The 13,677-nt window shown below is 34.6% G+C and overlaps 1 protein-coding gene across 2 annotated transcripts in view; it reads left to right on the top strand.

Annotated features, from left to right (window-relative positions):
- The window catches only part of SLC49A4 (solute carrier family 49 member 4), a 66,823-nt gene that overhangs the window by 13,133 nt on the left and 40,013 nt on the right, over positions 1–13,677 (top strand). For both annotated transcript variants that reach the window (XM_016159367.2, XM_016159368.2), the window contains exon 3: positions 8,761–9,026. In XM_016159367.2, the coding sequence (XP_016014853.2) occupies positions 8,761–9,026 (266 nt within the window). The remainder of the gene's footprint in view (positions 1–8,760; positions 9,027–13,677) is intronic.

Below are 13,677 nucleotides of genomic sequence, written 5' to 3'. Positions count from 1 at the left end.
GCTTTTTTGAGCTTCTGGCCCAGCCTTCTGTTATAGTGTTCCCACACCCTTGACTTTTTGTATTTTAGCTTCTGTAAATCTCGGGACATGAGAATAGCAGCTCTCTGACAAGCTCTTTCCTCATTCAGAACTATTCTTACCACCTTCCTAATGGTGTTCTGCCTCTACATAGTAACAGTTATTTCTTTTATGTGCATAGTACCCATGAAAATTTAGGGAAAATTGCTTTCCACTTTTATTATCGTCATGGATAAATAAGGAATTAAGAATAATGAACTATAAAGCATTTATTCTTCTATGATTGGGAAGCAAATCATATCCCAAAAAACTTATAGGTGGCATTGTTCTATAGTGTAAAATGTGATATGCATGCCCACTAAACAACTTAAAGACTTGTAAAAGGTGAATTTATAGTTAAATTATATCTACTTTTAATCGTAGGTGTATCCGGCGATTTCCATAACACATGCCATATTATCTTTCAATTCAGTATAATTTCCATTAATATTAACAATAGATAATATTTACTAACATGTGTTAATTAGAATGACTATAGTAAACATAGATTTTTCTAAAAATATACTCCATATCGAAATGCTTTGCAGCTGGCAATATTACATTTAAAATGATCCTATCAGAAAAGATGAATTGTTTTGGATATAGTTGATTCTGAGGATTCAGCTAGTGACAACTGCTTATCTAGCTGAAAAAAAAATAAAGAAGAACTTTAAATCTCTGCCTCACCACTTAAGAAATTTCAGTTGGATCAAAGATTTAAATGTAAAAAATGAACCATATGAGTATTAGAAAATAAGCTTATTTTTTAATAACCTTAAAATGGAGAAGGCCTTTCAACTGCAACATAAATCCTAGAAGCCATAAAAGAAAGGCTTAATACATTTGACTACATAAAAATTTAGAATATCTACATGATTAAATATACTATAAAACAAAGTCAAAAGACAAGATGAAAACTGGGAAATGTTTGCAACAGTAAGAAACATAGAAACTCAGAAAAATGGTTGATATGAGCAGTAATTACAGAAATTGAAATACAAATGATGTAAACTTTAGAAGATGCTCAACTTTCCATCATAATTAAAAAAATGAAAATAACAGCAATTAGATATCTATTTATTAGCAGTGATGAAAAGGTATGATAATGTGCTATGTTGCTGAGGTATAGGGAAAAACAGGCATTTCTGATGTGCAAGTAGTTTGGGCATCCTATTTGGAGGGTACTTTGTTAGCATCTATCAAATTCAAAATGTACATGTCCTTTAACCTAGTATTTGCATATCTAGAAAATTTTCTCTATCCATTTGCAAGGACAACCATGTTTGTGCAACTTCGCTTGGAAGAGTATAAGGCTGGATGCAACCCAGTGTCTTCAACAGAGGACTTGGAATGGTGAAGTATATAAGTGGAATAGTATGCAGGTGTGGAAAAGAAGTAAAAGTTTTATAAGTTTTGATATAGAATAATCTCCAAGATATATTGTTGAGTATTAGAAAAAGACAAAGTTTACATATTATATAAGATATTATGTTTAATATCTTTCTACATAGAAAAATAGGGATATTTATGCCATTATTTGGCAAGGATTATTTCTAAAAGAAACCATTAACATTGGTTGTTTCTGGCAAGGAGACCTGGGAAACTAGAAATCTGGGCGGAAAGGAGATTTACTTTTTATTTTATACTCTTTCCCACTCTTGGGAATATTTTTACTATGTATGTATATTACATTTTGACTGAGAAAAGTAAGTGAAATAATTAGGTCTTTAATAATGAGAATAAGAGAAGAAAAGACAAGGAAGGGTTAAATGTAAATTTCCCCAGTACAAAAATGTAAACCTTTTGGTGTAAAAATGAATAATAGGTAGATTTAAGAACTAAGACTCTTCTCTGTAAAATATATAAGATTCATATTCCCCCAGATCAAGATTTTTTAAAAGTGTGGTCCAGAGACCACTGCTTATTAAAAATGTAAACCCTTGGACCCCACTTCAATCCTACTCATTTAATCTTTAGAATGAATGAACCCCCAGAATCAGTTATTTCAACGAGCTCCTCAAAGGAGAAAACCCACAGTCCTGTCCAATTATTGCATCTAATTCAAAATCCAGAATCTCCGGGTTCTGTCGGGTCTTCTCGGCTCTCTGGGAGTAACTCCTCTGATTGTTCTTTGTGGCATTTGGCTTTGTCTTCTAGAAGGCTCTCTTTTTTTCTTTTTTGTCCATTATCCTCAGTGACTACACCTGTGAATGTTACAGGACATGCTCTTTGTGGAGGCTAAACAGCTTTTGCATTTCACATCCTGCTTGGTACTGCATTTGGTCTTAATAAAAACCCTGCAAGAGAGATAAAATGCCTTTGAAGAAACTGAAACAGAAGGAGAGTAGATGATTCACCAAAGATTATATGGTTCATAAATTTAGCTAAGATTAGAAGCTGAGTCTTCTATTGTTTAATCCAACATTCTTTCACTATTTTTTATCTACTTTCTATAACTGGTACTTGATAAGTTATTATTGTAAACTTCTTTAGGGCCAAGACTGTAATACTAATCTTTATATTTCCTTTAGTGTCTAGCTATAGGTGCTTCAACTATAGTAGATATTCATTACATATTTTTAATTGAATCATAATTGGCCAAAATTATTAAAGATACAAAAGTGAAATAGATTTCCATAAAAGAAAACTGAAGTGATGATAGCAGTCTTTTGAGACTCATTTCCTTTCCAACATAATCTCTATTTCTCCTTTCCTAACTTCCTTTTTCCCATGATTAATTCATAACATCTCTGACCCTTTTTATTGCCCTATCTTTTCTTGGGCTAAGTAAAGGGAAACTATTTCTAGTACTTTTGCCATGTTCAATATCCAGGAAATCCTGTAACACAGGAGTTAGTCTGATGCAAGATAATTAAGAATCGGGAATTGGGAGAAAATGTATGAACCATTAACATATTGAGTCTTAGAGGTAAGTATTTTTATGGATTCTAAACTATTTCATATTAAAAATCATTTAAGTTAAGAATGTGGGGCTCATATTGAGGAAGTATCTGCTAAGTTTCTAAAAAGCCAACTCTCTGATGCTATTACCAGTGCCAGTCATAATAAACTGAAGGGTTATAAAGTAGGTCTATGTACAGAATAAAAATATGCTAGTGAAGCATGTCTTTGGATCTGAGAACCTTGGGTTATTTTAACAATCGATGATCTTTGTTATTACTACTATTAACAGAACCTTCAGAATGAGACCATGTGGGAGAGAGATTTGTGGACTGGTGAAATCAGTTCTAATTTTACTTTCTCTTCTCATCCTCACTTAGCCATTAGCTAGGTATACGACTTTGTAGCTTCCCCCAATACTTTTTGGAGAAAAGAAAGTTATAAAATTATAAGTGTGATTAAAAATCTGTTATTCGCCTTCCTGGAACTCAATTTTTATAATTATAAAATGAGAAGAGTGGGTTACCTAGGTGAAGTTTAAAATTCTATAAAAATTCTATTCCTAAAATATATTATTCTAAGTAGAAAATAATTTAGGAATGATAGGTCTTTTTTTCCAGGATATCAGAAAGCAAAAGGTTAGGATACCAGAATATCATTAAATAGAAACTGAAATGTCAGGTACATTAGAAAATGTGAACTGTAGGTCTTCAATTTGAACTTTAGCTATTGGTATTTTTTAAAAAACTATAGTTTATTGAATAGTATGAAAAAAAAATGCAGCTGAGTGCAAATGCCATACCACATGCCACTGAGGCCTCAGACTCTCTGTGGGCCGGCTCAGATACTAATTGAGGGCTGAAGGTGCACAGGGCAAGGGCAGGACTTGGTGAGGCCTCATTAAGTACCTCTGTCCTACTCAATGCCAGCAAGCCTCAGCAGTACTGACACTAGTAGCCAGCAACTGGCCTTCCTAGTCTCTACCATCCAGTTCCGCTGATGCTGGGGGAACCTGCTGGACTGGACCTTTAATCTTCCTCTCAGCCTCTAGGGAAATCCCCCTAGCTTTTATCCTTTTTTCCCCCTGGCCTATGGAGATGGCACAAACCAGGTCTCAGAAGTAGGCAGAAGGTAGATAAGGAGAAAAAAAGATAAAAGAAAAAAGACCTAAAGGAGTAGGGAAGGGGTGGGGGAGAGTGTATAAATTAAAGAATCAATGAAAGACTGGGAAGGAGAGCATGACACTTGCCCCTTGGGCAGATCTGTCACAGCTTGACCTGCAAAGGTCAGACCTGCAATTCCTTAACTGTGAATATACACCTATCTTTATCAGGCACAAAGTTTCAAGTTAGGAGGCAAGAGTTAGACCCCTTGGATTCATTAGTCAGTTTCCAGAGAGCTCCCTTTCTGCTATAGAGCTTATTGCCCAGGAGACAAAGCTGCCTCTTCACACTCCTAATTTACCCCGGCTCCTGTCAGGCCCACTGTACTTGACACAGTACTAAAGTGTTGGCCTTGCTTTTACTCAGTGTCTCTTTTTTTAAGTTTTGGTGTTTTTGTTGTTGTTGTTGTTTTAGCATACTTGTCAATCGCCTTGTTTTTTGTATTGCCGAGTTTAAAGTTTTTAAAATTTATAAGTGGAACTGGAATGATGTATGTGTTTAGGTAACTAACTGAAGTTTCTAAAGTGCAGGTTAGTTGTGTATTTCAGTGACACCACTTCCCTAAACTTGAATCAGTCCATGCATTCCTAGAGAGCATCCACACTGCCCTCACAGTTAGTGAATCACTGTGGGGAATTTGGAAGTTATGGTCCTTACCCACAAGGAACTTAATTGTTACTTGAAAACAAAACTGCAGTATGTAATGATGACACGGAAAAATAATATAAATTATATGATTTACTTCACTTTACTGAAGATTGTGAATTACTCCTCTTTTGTTTTTCTGTATTATTTTTGACAGTCAACCCAGAAATATAAGTATTAATTTCTGAAAGCCAACTTCTTTCACAAGTGCTTAGAAAGCATTAGGACAATCATAAGTTGTATTTATCTTTCAATATGTGAAGGCAGAAAGACTTTTTCAGTTCTGACTTCATTTAAGCTGTTTTTTTTTTTCTTTTCATATTGCCAAGTTTATCTGCCTAATTTTTGTTCTGGCATCTGTTTCTAACTACTATAATGAATAGTCTAAATTGAAATTTCCATTTCCTCACCAGACTAACTTCCATCCTCAACCTTCTACTGAAACCGCTTATACTCAGATCATAAATGACCTTCTTGTTGCCGAATGCAGTGGTTACATTTCCATTAAGCAATCTTTCTGTTTGATTTGATCTGCCATTCACTCTCATCCTCTTGATATCCTTCCCTCCTTAGTCGTTATGATGGCCATTTTTCCTCTTTCATTTTTCTCCTGCCTCTATAATTGCTCCTTCTCAATCATCTTTCTAGACTCCTCTTCCTCTGACTATTTAAAAAAATATCTATATTCTCCAGTGTTTGTTCCCCAATTCCAACATATATCTCTTAGTTCAGACCTGTTTCCTTAGCTTCTAACCTATATTAATCCACTTATTAGACATTTTTACCAAGTTATGGTACCTCCTCTGCCCCCAAATCCAGTCATTCAACTAGCCATATCTATTGTATGGCTAGGACCAGTTCTCCAAACCATCTCCTGTCCTCTGTGGCTCCACTGTGGTTGCCAATACTGCCAAAGGGTCCTTGTCCTAGACTCTGCACCTGAAAGTGTCTCACTCTGGCTGTCTTTCCTTCAGCTTTGCTATTCCCTATGGTCCGAGGAGTCTGTAGGACCATGGAAGCGTGCCTATCCTGTCCACCACATTATAGCTACACAAGACCCCAGAAATCCCTGCCAACAGACCTCCTTCCCAGGTCTCTTCTTCCAAGAGTGGACTGCATCCTTGGTGGGTACTCCCTAGGCCCAAGAGACAGCTGTTTGGAAGGGAGTAGGTGGAGCTTTGATAGAGTTGGACCTGCAGGTCCACATGCATACATGTGAAGCCCCTGATGTTATAGATCAGAGCTAGAGGTCAGAAGAGAGAAGGAGGACATGCAGAGACCTCCATTGGTACTCTTGTCACAGGCCCCAAAAACATTAGGGACAGGACAAATTATTGCCTTACTTTTCTTTATAGTACAGTGCTAGTAGGTGATGCTTCAGTTACTTTTAGGGATTCTTAAGGGCAAGGACTTTTTAATTTTACATTCCTAAATGTTTAGGCCAATCACAATGCTTGCCCAATACACAGTGAATACTCAGTACATGTTTGTCAACTGAGTTAAAAAACACAGCTTGTACTGAACGGTTTATAATAATTTTATCTCCTTAATTGTCATGATAGTGTATTATAATGTTTATATGATTTTATTATGTCTTATGGCCAGCATTTTTCTAGAAAAACATACCTCTAATTTTGCATTACCATTAAATGGGGAAAATAAATTTTATATATAAAACTAAATTTTATTTTTAAATATCTTTTTACAAACAAATTAATTTCATAAAATGGGGTGAGTTAATGGTAAAAAGCAGAGAATAGTATCAGACAAATGTAAAAATTTTGATAATACAGATTAGCATCAGATCATGGTTTCTAGGGCAAAAGTGCTTATAACCAGTTATGTTAGTCATTGCCAAGCCCTGAGAGACTCTAGGATACGGATGAGAAGGAGCAGGACCAAGTTCTGGAAAACTTAAGGTTGCTGGGAAGAATGAAACTGAGTTTTCATGCACATTTTCTCATGAATACAGAGGGTAACCCCGAGATTCTGTAGGTACCAGTTGTCCTACTAAGCTCATTTGTGAGGAGGGTGTGTTTGACTTTTGATGGAAAAATCATATAAGTACTTAAAATAGAGTAATTTTAAAATACCAAATCAGCATGTTTCAATTCCTGAGATGATTTTTCACTCTGATAATACATGTGGCCCCTCAAACTCGGTGACCTTGTAGACCTAGGAATGTCCTTAATGTCATACCTGCTTTGGATTCTACTTTACCACATGTACCATGGTGCAGTGAGGAATATTCAGACCTAAGAATTAACTGGACTTGGATAATCCTTAACATTACTGCGAGCTCATACATTTTATGACTCTTATATTTGCTGCTTTGAGAATAGTCTATTTTTGATCCACAGAGGGGTAACAAAGAGTTAAACCATGAAAATATTTGAGTTTTATACTTCCATTCTTAGGATTCATATTTTATCAACTTTTTTGTTTCATTTTTGTTGTTTTGATATATCGTTTTTTTCAATGTTCTCCCTCTATACTTAACATTTTTAGGCCCAATAAAATGTATGCAGTCCAGCCCTTCTCCTTCTAAATGAGTCTTTCAAGAATTCCTCATTAAAAGTATTAAATATCAAAGTTACTTTTATGAGCCATCATGGGCTGTCTGTCTGTTGTGCCATCACAAGTCATGATTAAGGGAGTCATGATTAAAACCTCTTAATGGCATTGTTTCAAGAATATTTCTATGCTGAAATTGCTGTGTGACAGCTTGGGATTCACTGGGCTTTTGAAGGAGGCATTCGGTTTATAAACAATTTAAATTGTTTTTGTCATCTAGAAAATAGTTCCCCTTATACAAGAAGATTTTTAAAGGTGTTTACTTTTCTTAATTTAGTAATGACGCTTGGAGCTATTTTGCCTTCAAATGATTTTTCCAACATTTACAAAGATGTGAGCAGACCTGATTCACATCTTTCACTTCCCACTCACTTATGCTTCTATATTAGGACCCCTACCTCTTTCTCATATGCCTGTTTATTACTTCTTTCTGCATTTGAAAAATTGTTTCGAAGTATCTTGACATGGGAATTGTTTAAGAAGAAGATTTGACACTCACATGGTGATTAAAAAGCAAAACAAACAAAAAGTAGTTAGTATCATGCATATGTCACATATACTGTCCCTGCCCTTTCCTCTACCTACAAGGCAGAAGAGGTGGACTCATCTCCTTTTCTTGTCTATGTGTTTTTGGACTTCTGGCTTCTTTTTCTTGGGGGTGGAGGAAGAAATGTGGGGAAAGGGCTTGGTTAGCAAGGAACAGGATAAAGTACTAAATAGAATACTGAGAAAAGATATCTTCACCTAATAGATGCTCTGTACATGCTTACTGAATTTAATCTCCTCATATTTTATGAGAGAATAAGTGGAATCCCACAAAGATAGTTGCAGACTACATCCTCTCATTCTTTGACCAATTCCTCTTCTATTAGAAGATACTATAATGACTGTTTTCTTTTTTGTAGTTCCATCGCTTAGCACAGAGTAGACGTGAAATGTCGAGCTCAACTGTATTATTTGTAGGACTGGTGGCACTAACTAGGTCTTTTTATGTGTGGCAATCTAATAGAATATGGGTTTTGGAGTCAGACCTGGGTCTAAATCTCAGCTTCACCTGTTAGCACTTAGGCAAGTTTCTGAATCTTTCTAAGTGGAGGCTCTCACCTCTTGATAAATGAAGGATAAGATTAGCTTCCACATGGTGTTGTTATAATAAATAAAACAAGGTTATTGGAAAGTATTTAGTTTGGTATGCAGCACAAATCAGAAGCTTCAGTAAATATTTATGAAATGAATAAGGGGTAACTATTATTATATTTGATCTCCCTTACAGAGTCAACATACTTTTTACCCTGTGGGTGTGGCATATTCTTTATAGATATATATTCTTATTACCCAAGTTAACTGCTATTTAGCTAATGTCTTTTTGTCTAGAAAATGCTTCACCTACCTCACAGCCTTTTAATTTGTTTAATTCCAGACTAATCCATGGAGGACAGATGTTAAATGGATTAGCAGGTCCAACTGTAACGAATGCAGCTCCATTCCTCTCCACTACATGGTTTTCTGCAGATGAACGGGCCACTGCCACAGCTATTGCGTCAATGCTCACTTATCTTGGGGGAGCATGTGCATTTTTAGTTGGACCACTTCTTGTTCCAGCTCCCAATGGGACGTCGCCTCTTCTTGCTTCAGAGAATAGCAGGGCCCACATTAGAGATCGCATAGAGAATGTATTATACGCAGGTATTTTGAAGTTGCTTTTCTTCCTGTTATACTTTGTCTTTTCTCCCGGTCATCTTCACTTTGGTTTTTGTATACCAGGTCACATCTTGTGAAATACTTAAGATGACTTATATATACATATACGTGTATGTGCTTTTCTTGTCACCTTATATGGAGAGGCCTACTTGAAACTATCTAAGAAGTTATTAAGTTTTCAATGTATAAGTGCTACATGGAAGGTTATGTCTTAACTTTACTTTTCCCATCCATTTACAGTTAAGCTCTGTGTAACACATTGTCTAGTGTCTTTTCAAGATGTTTTATCAATATATTAAACTAAATATTATTATCAACAGTAAACATTAGCTAAGCAACTATTGGTAAGCTTGTTTTCTTCCTTACAATTTCCCTTTTATTGGCCATGTTCTCTAACCTAATAAACCTGGGTCACCCATGGTTTATTCTTCTCTTCATTTCCTAGTCTCTGTATGTTTAGTCTACTAATAGAGGATGTCTACCTTTCCAAAAATGTCTCTTGAATCCTTTTTCTTTATTTCAAGAGCCAAACCCTAGTCCACTCTTACATTATAGTCTCTTACAAATCTCCTTAAATATGTTCCATCACCCCATATGGCTATTTATTATTTCCTTCTGCATTCAGAAACCTTTTTATAAGTGTTTACTATATACCAAGCACTGTGCTAAGTGCTGGGAATGGGTAAGATCACTGATGAGATAATTATACTATGAATAGAGATATACAGAGTTTGGAAGGCCTAACTGGTCTGGGTGTGGAGAGAAGTTGAGGAATCATAGAAGGCTTTATCCAGAATGTGATAATTAAACAAAACTAAAAATTTTGTAGGCGTTCACCAAATGTTCAAGTGAGTTAGAGTATTCTGCATAGAAGGGCCAAAACTGCAAGAGCAGAGAAAGTGTGAGAGAGCTCAGTATGTCCAGGGAGCTGAACGTAATTTGGTATGGCTAGAGTAGTGTAAATATAGGTGTTTGAGTATCGGTAGCAAGTGGCAGAAAATGAGACTGGAAAGATAAGGGACCAGATTATGATGAACTTTGTATTAATTCATTTATTCACTTATCAATTTAACAGATATATTTTGAGTTTCTATGTATTTGTCGCTGAGGTAAATATGTTTCCTACCCTTATAGAATTTACAGTGTCCCAAACGATGCAGACAAGAAAACAGTCATAAAACAAGGCAGTAAGTGCTATAACCAAAGGCCTACAATTGCTGGGACAGCTCAGAGGAGGAGCACCTAACCCAGATTTTGGAGGTCAAGTAGAACTTTCTAAATATGCAGCATCTAAGTTGAAACTAAAGGATGAGTGAGAATTAAGCTAATACAATGGACACCCAGTAAGGGAAGAGAGCCTGCTACATTCAAGCAACTTAAATCCCAGAGTGGCTTAGATCTGGTGAAAGTATTGATAGATGAAGCTAGAGAAGTAAGCCAGGCGATGCAAGCCTTCTCAGCTAGGCTGAAGGATTCCAAATTCACCACGTTGCAGACAAAGGCCACACTCTGAATAATTTTGTACTACAGAGTTATGTGATAAGATTTACATTTAAAAATATGATTTAGAGGGAATAGAAGTAAAGCAGAAGTAGTGACAGTATATAAAGTTTGTAATACCCCTATAGACTCTTTTTAAAGAAAAAAATTTGAAATGTAAAAATAAGTAAGCAAATAAATAAAACTGAAAGCAGGTGAAACAAAAATTTTAAACTTTATTTTGATTATATCTATATTTTTATTGAAAATTTAAACAATGATTCTATCTTTTAAATGACTGGATTTTAGGCACTATTGGGCATGTATTGATTCTCTCGTCTTCTGGCTTAAGGTTCCTATGTATTCAAAAAGAAGCCCTTACTCAAAAGTTCCCCGTTATTACTTCACTGCTTTCATATTTGCCAATCTGCCTTTCTGAAATATTGTTTCATGACCCTTCATTCCATGAAAAATATTATGCTAGAATCGCTACCTTAAGAGGTTGATGATTCCAAACTAAATGATTCCAAAGTCATCATAAACTATAGGCCAGTATTCTTTGTGAATATACAACTATATAAGTCCTGAACAAAATACAGCAATCCAGATCCAGTAACACATAAAAAGGATTATACACCTGACCAAATGAAATTTATTCCTAGAAAGCAAGGTTGGTTTAACATTCAGAATTCAAGTAACATAGTATATCATATCAGTGGAATAAAGGAGAAACGCCATGGATCATCTTAATAGATGAGGGGACGGGAGCAGGGGAGTATTGACAAATCTAATATCCTTTCAAGTTAATAATACTCACTCAACAAATTAGGAATAGACAAGAGTCCCCTCAATCTAAAAAGGACATCTATGGAAACCCCACAGATGACATCATATTTAATGGTCAAAGACTGCATTCTCCCTGAGATGAGAAATAAGACAGAGAGGTCCACTCTTGCCATGTCTGGTTAACATTGTGCTGGAAATTCTAACTAGGATCACTGAATATGGAAAAGAAAGAAAAGACGTCTAGATAAGAAAGGGAAAAATAAAGCTGTCTCTGAAAATGACATGATTTTGAATATCAAAAATTCTCTGTAGTCCACTAAAAACCTTTTAGATTTTAAAAAACAAGTTCAGTAAGAATGAACAAGTTTATCCTAAAAAAAAAAAAAAGTTTTAAGATACAAGATTAATATCTAAAACTCAATTGTATTTCTGTACATTAGCAACAAGCAACCAGAATATGAAGTTAGGAAAACAATATAATTTATAATAGCCTCAAAAAGAATATAATATTTAGGAATAAATTTAACAAAGTAAATGTAAAACTGCGACATCATAAAAAGATATTTTAGAAGATCTAAAGAAATAGAAAGACTTCCATGTTCATGTGTTGGAGATTTTAATAGTGTGAAAATGAATAATATCCCCCAAATTTTTATATAAATTCAGTGCAATCTCAGTTAATATTCAGCTGTCTGTGTTGCAGAAATTGAAAAGCTGATCCTAAAATTTATAAGGAAATGCAAGGAACCCAAAATAGACAAAACAATCTTGAAAAAGAACAAAGTTAGAGAACTCACACTTGGCACTCTCAAAACTTAGTACAAAGCTATACTAACCAAGACAGCATGGTACTGGCATAAGGATAGACATATAAATAAATGGAACAGAAGGACGATTCCAAAAAAAAAATAAACCATTATATTTATGTTCAATTGATTTTTCACAAGGGTGCCCAGACAATTCAGTGGGGAAAGAATAATCTCTTCGATAAATGGTACTGGACTAACTGTATATCCAAATGTAAAAGAATCAATTTGAACCCCTTCCTTACACCATATACAAAAACTAACTCAAAATAGATCATAAACCTAAATATGAAAGCTAAACCTATAAACTTTAGAAGAAAACATAAGTAAATTTGCATAACCTTGGGTTAGGCAAAACCTTTTTGTAAAGAATACCAAAAGCACAAATGACAAAAGAAAAAATAGATAATTTGGATTTTATCAAAATTTAAAACTTGTATATCAAAGGACACCATCAACAAAGTGAAACAGCAACTCACAGAATGAGAGAAAATAGATACAGATCACATATCTGATAAGGGACTTAACCAGACTATATATTTTAAAACTCTCATAATTTGGCAACAAAGACAACCCAATTAAAAAATGGACAAAAAACTGAATAGACATTTCTCCAAAGAATATATACAAATGGCCAACAGGTACATGAAAAGATGCTCATTGTCATTAGTCATTAGAGAAATGCAAATCGAAATTATAATAACATAAACTTCATGCCCAGTAGGATGGCTTTAATCAATCAAATAGAAAATAACAAATGTTTGTGAGAAAATAGAGAAATTATACATCGGAACCCTTATGTATTGCTGGTAGAAATATAAATGTTAATTTGGAAACAGTTTGACAGTTCCTCAAAATATTAAACATAGATTACCATATGACCCAGCAATTTCATTCTAGGTATATACCCAATGACATAAAAACATACACCCATGCAAAAATTTGTACATGAATGTTCATCTTAACATTATTCATGACAACCTAAAAATAGAAACAATACAAATGTCTGTCAACTAAGTGGATTAAAAAAAGTAGTGTATCTATTCAGTGGACTATTATTTGGCAAAAAAGAAAAAGAATAAAATACCGATATATGCTCAAATATGGATAACTTTGAAAACATTATGCCAGGTGTAATAAGCCAGTCACAAAAGACCACATATATGATTACATTTATAAGAAATGTCTATGATACTTAAATCCATAGATGCTGAAAGTAAATTAGTGGTAACCTAAGGCTAGGAGATTTGTGGGGGTAATGGACACAGTCTTTTTCTGGGATGATGAAAATGTTCTAAAATTGATTGTTGTGATGGTTGCACAATTTTGTGACTATACTAAAAACCATTGAATTGTGCTCTTTAAATGTGTGAATTATATGTTACATGAATTATATCTCAAGTTGTTTACAAAAATGCTAGTAGAAAAGTGGTCAAAGAATATGGACAAGACAATCTCGAGAAGAAAAACAAATGGCCAGTAAGTGTATGGAAGTCGTTCATTGTCACTAACAATAAAAAAACTATAAATTAAAAAATTTATTAACCTTTTGTTGCTTCTCAGAT

Source organism: Rousettus aegyptiacus, unplaced genomic scaffold (assembly GCF_014176215.1).
Source record: "Rousettus aegyptiacus isolate mRouAeg1 unplaced genomic scaffold, mRouAeg1.p scaffold_m13_p_4, whole genome shotgun sequence".
Lineage (NCBI taxonomy): Eukaryota > Metazoa > Chordata > Mammalia > Chiroptera > Pteropodidae > Rousettus > Rousettus aegyptiacus.
The sequence above is the reverse complement of the archived record's forward strand: the minus strand, read 5'-3'. Positions and strand labels throughout refer to the sequence as shown.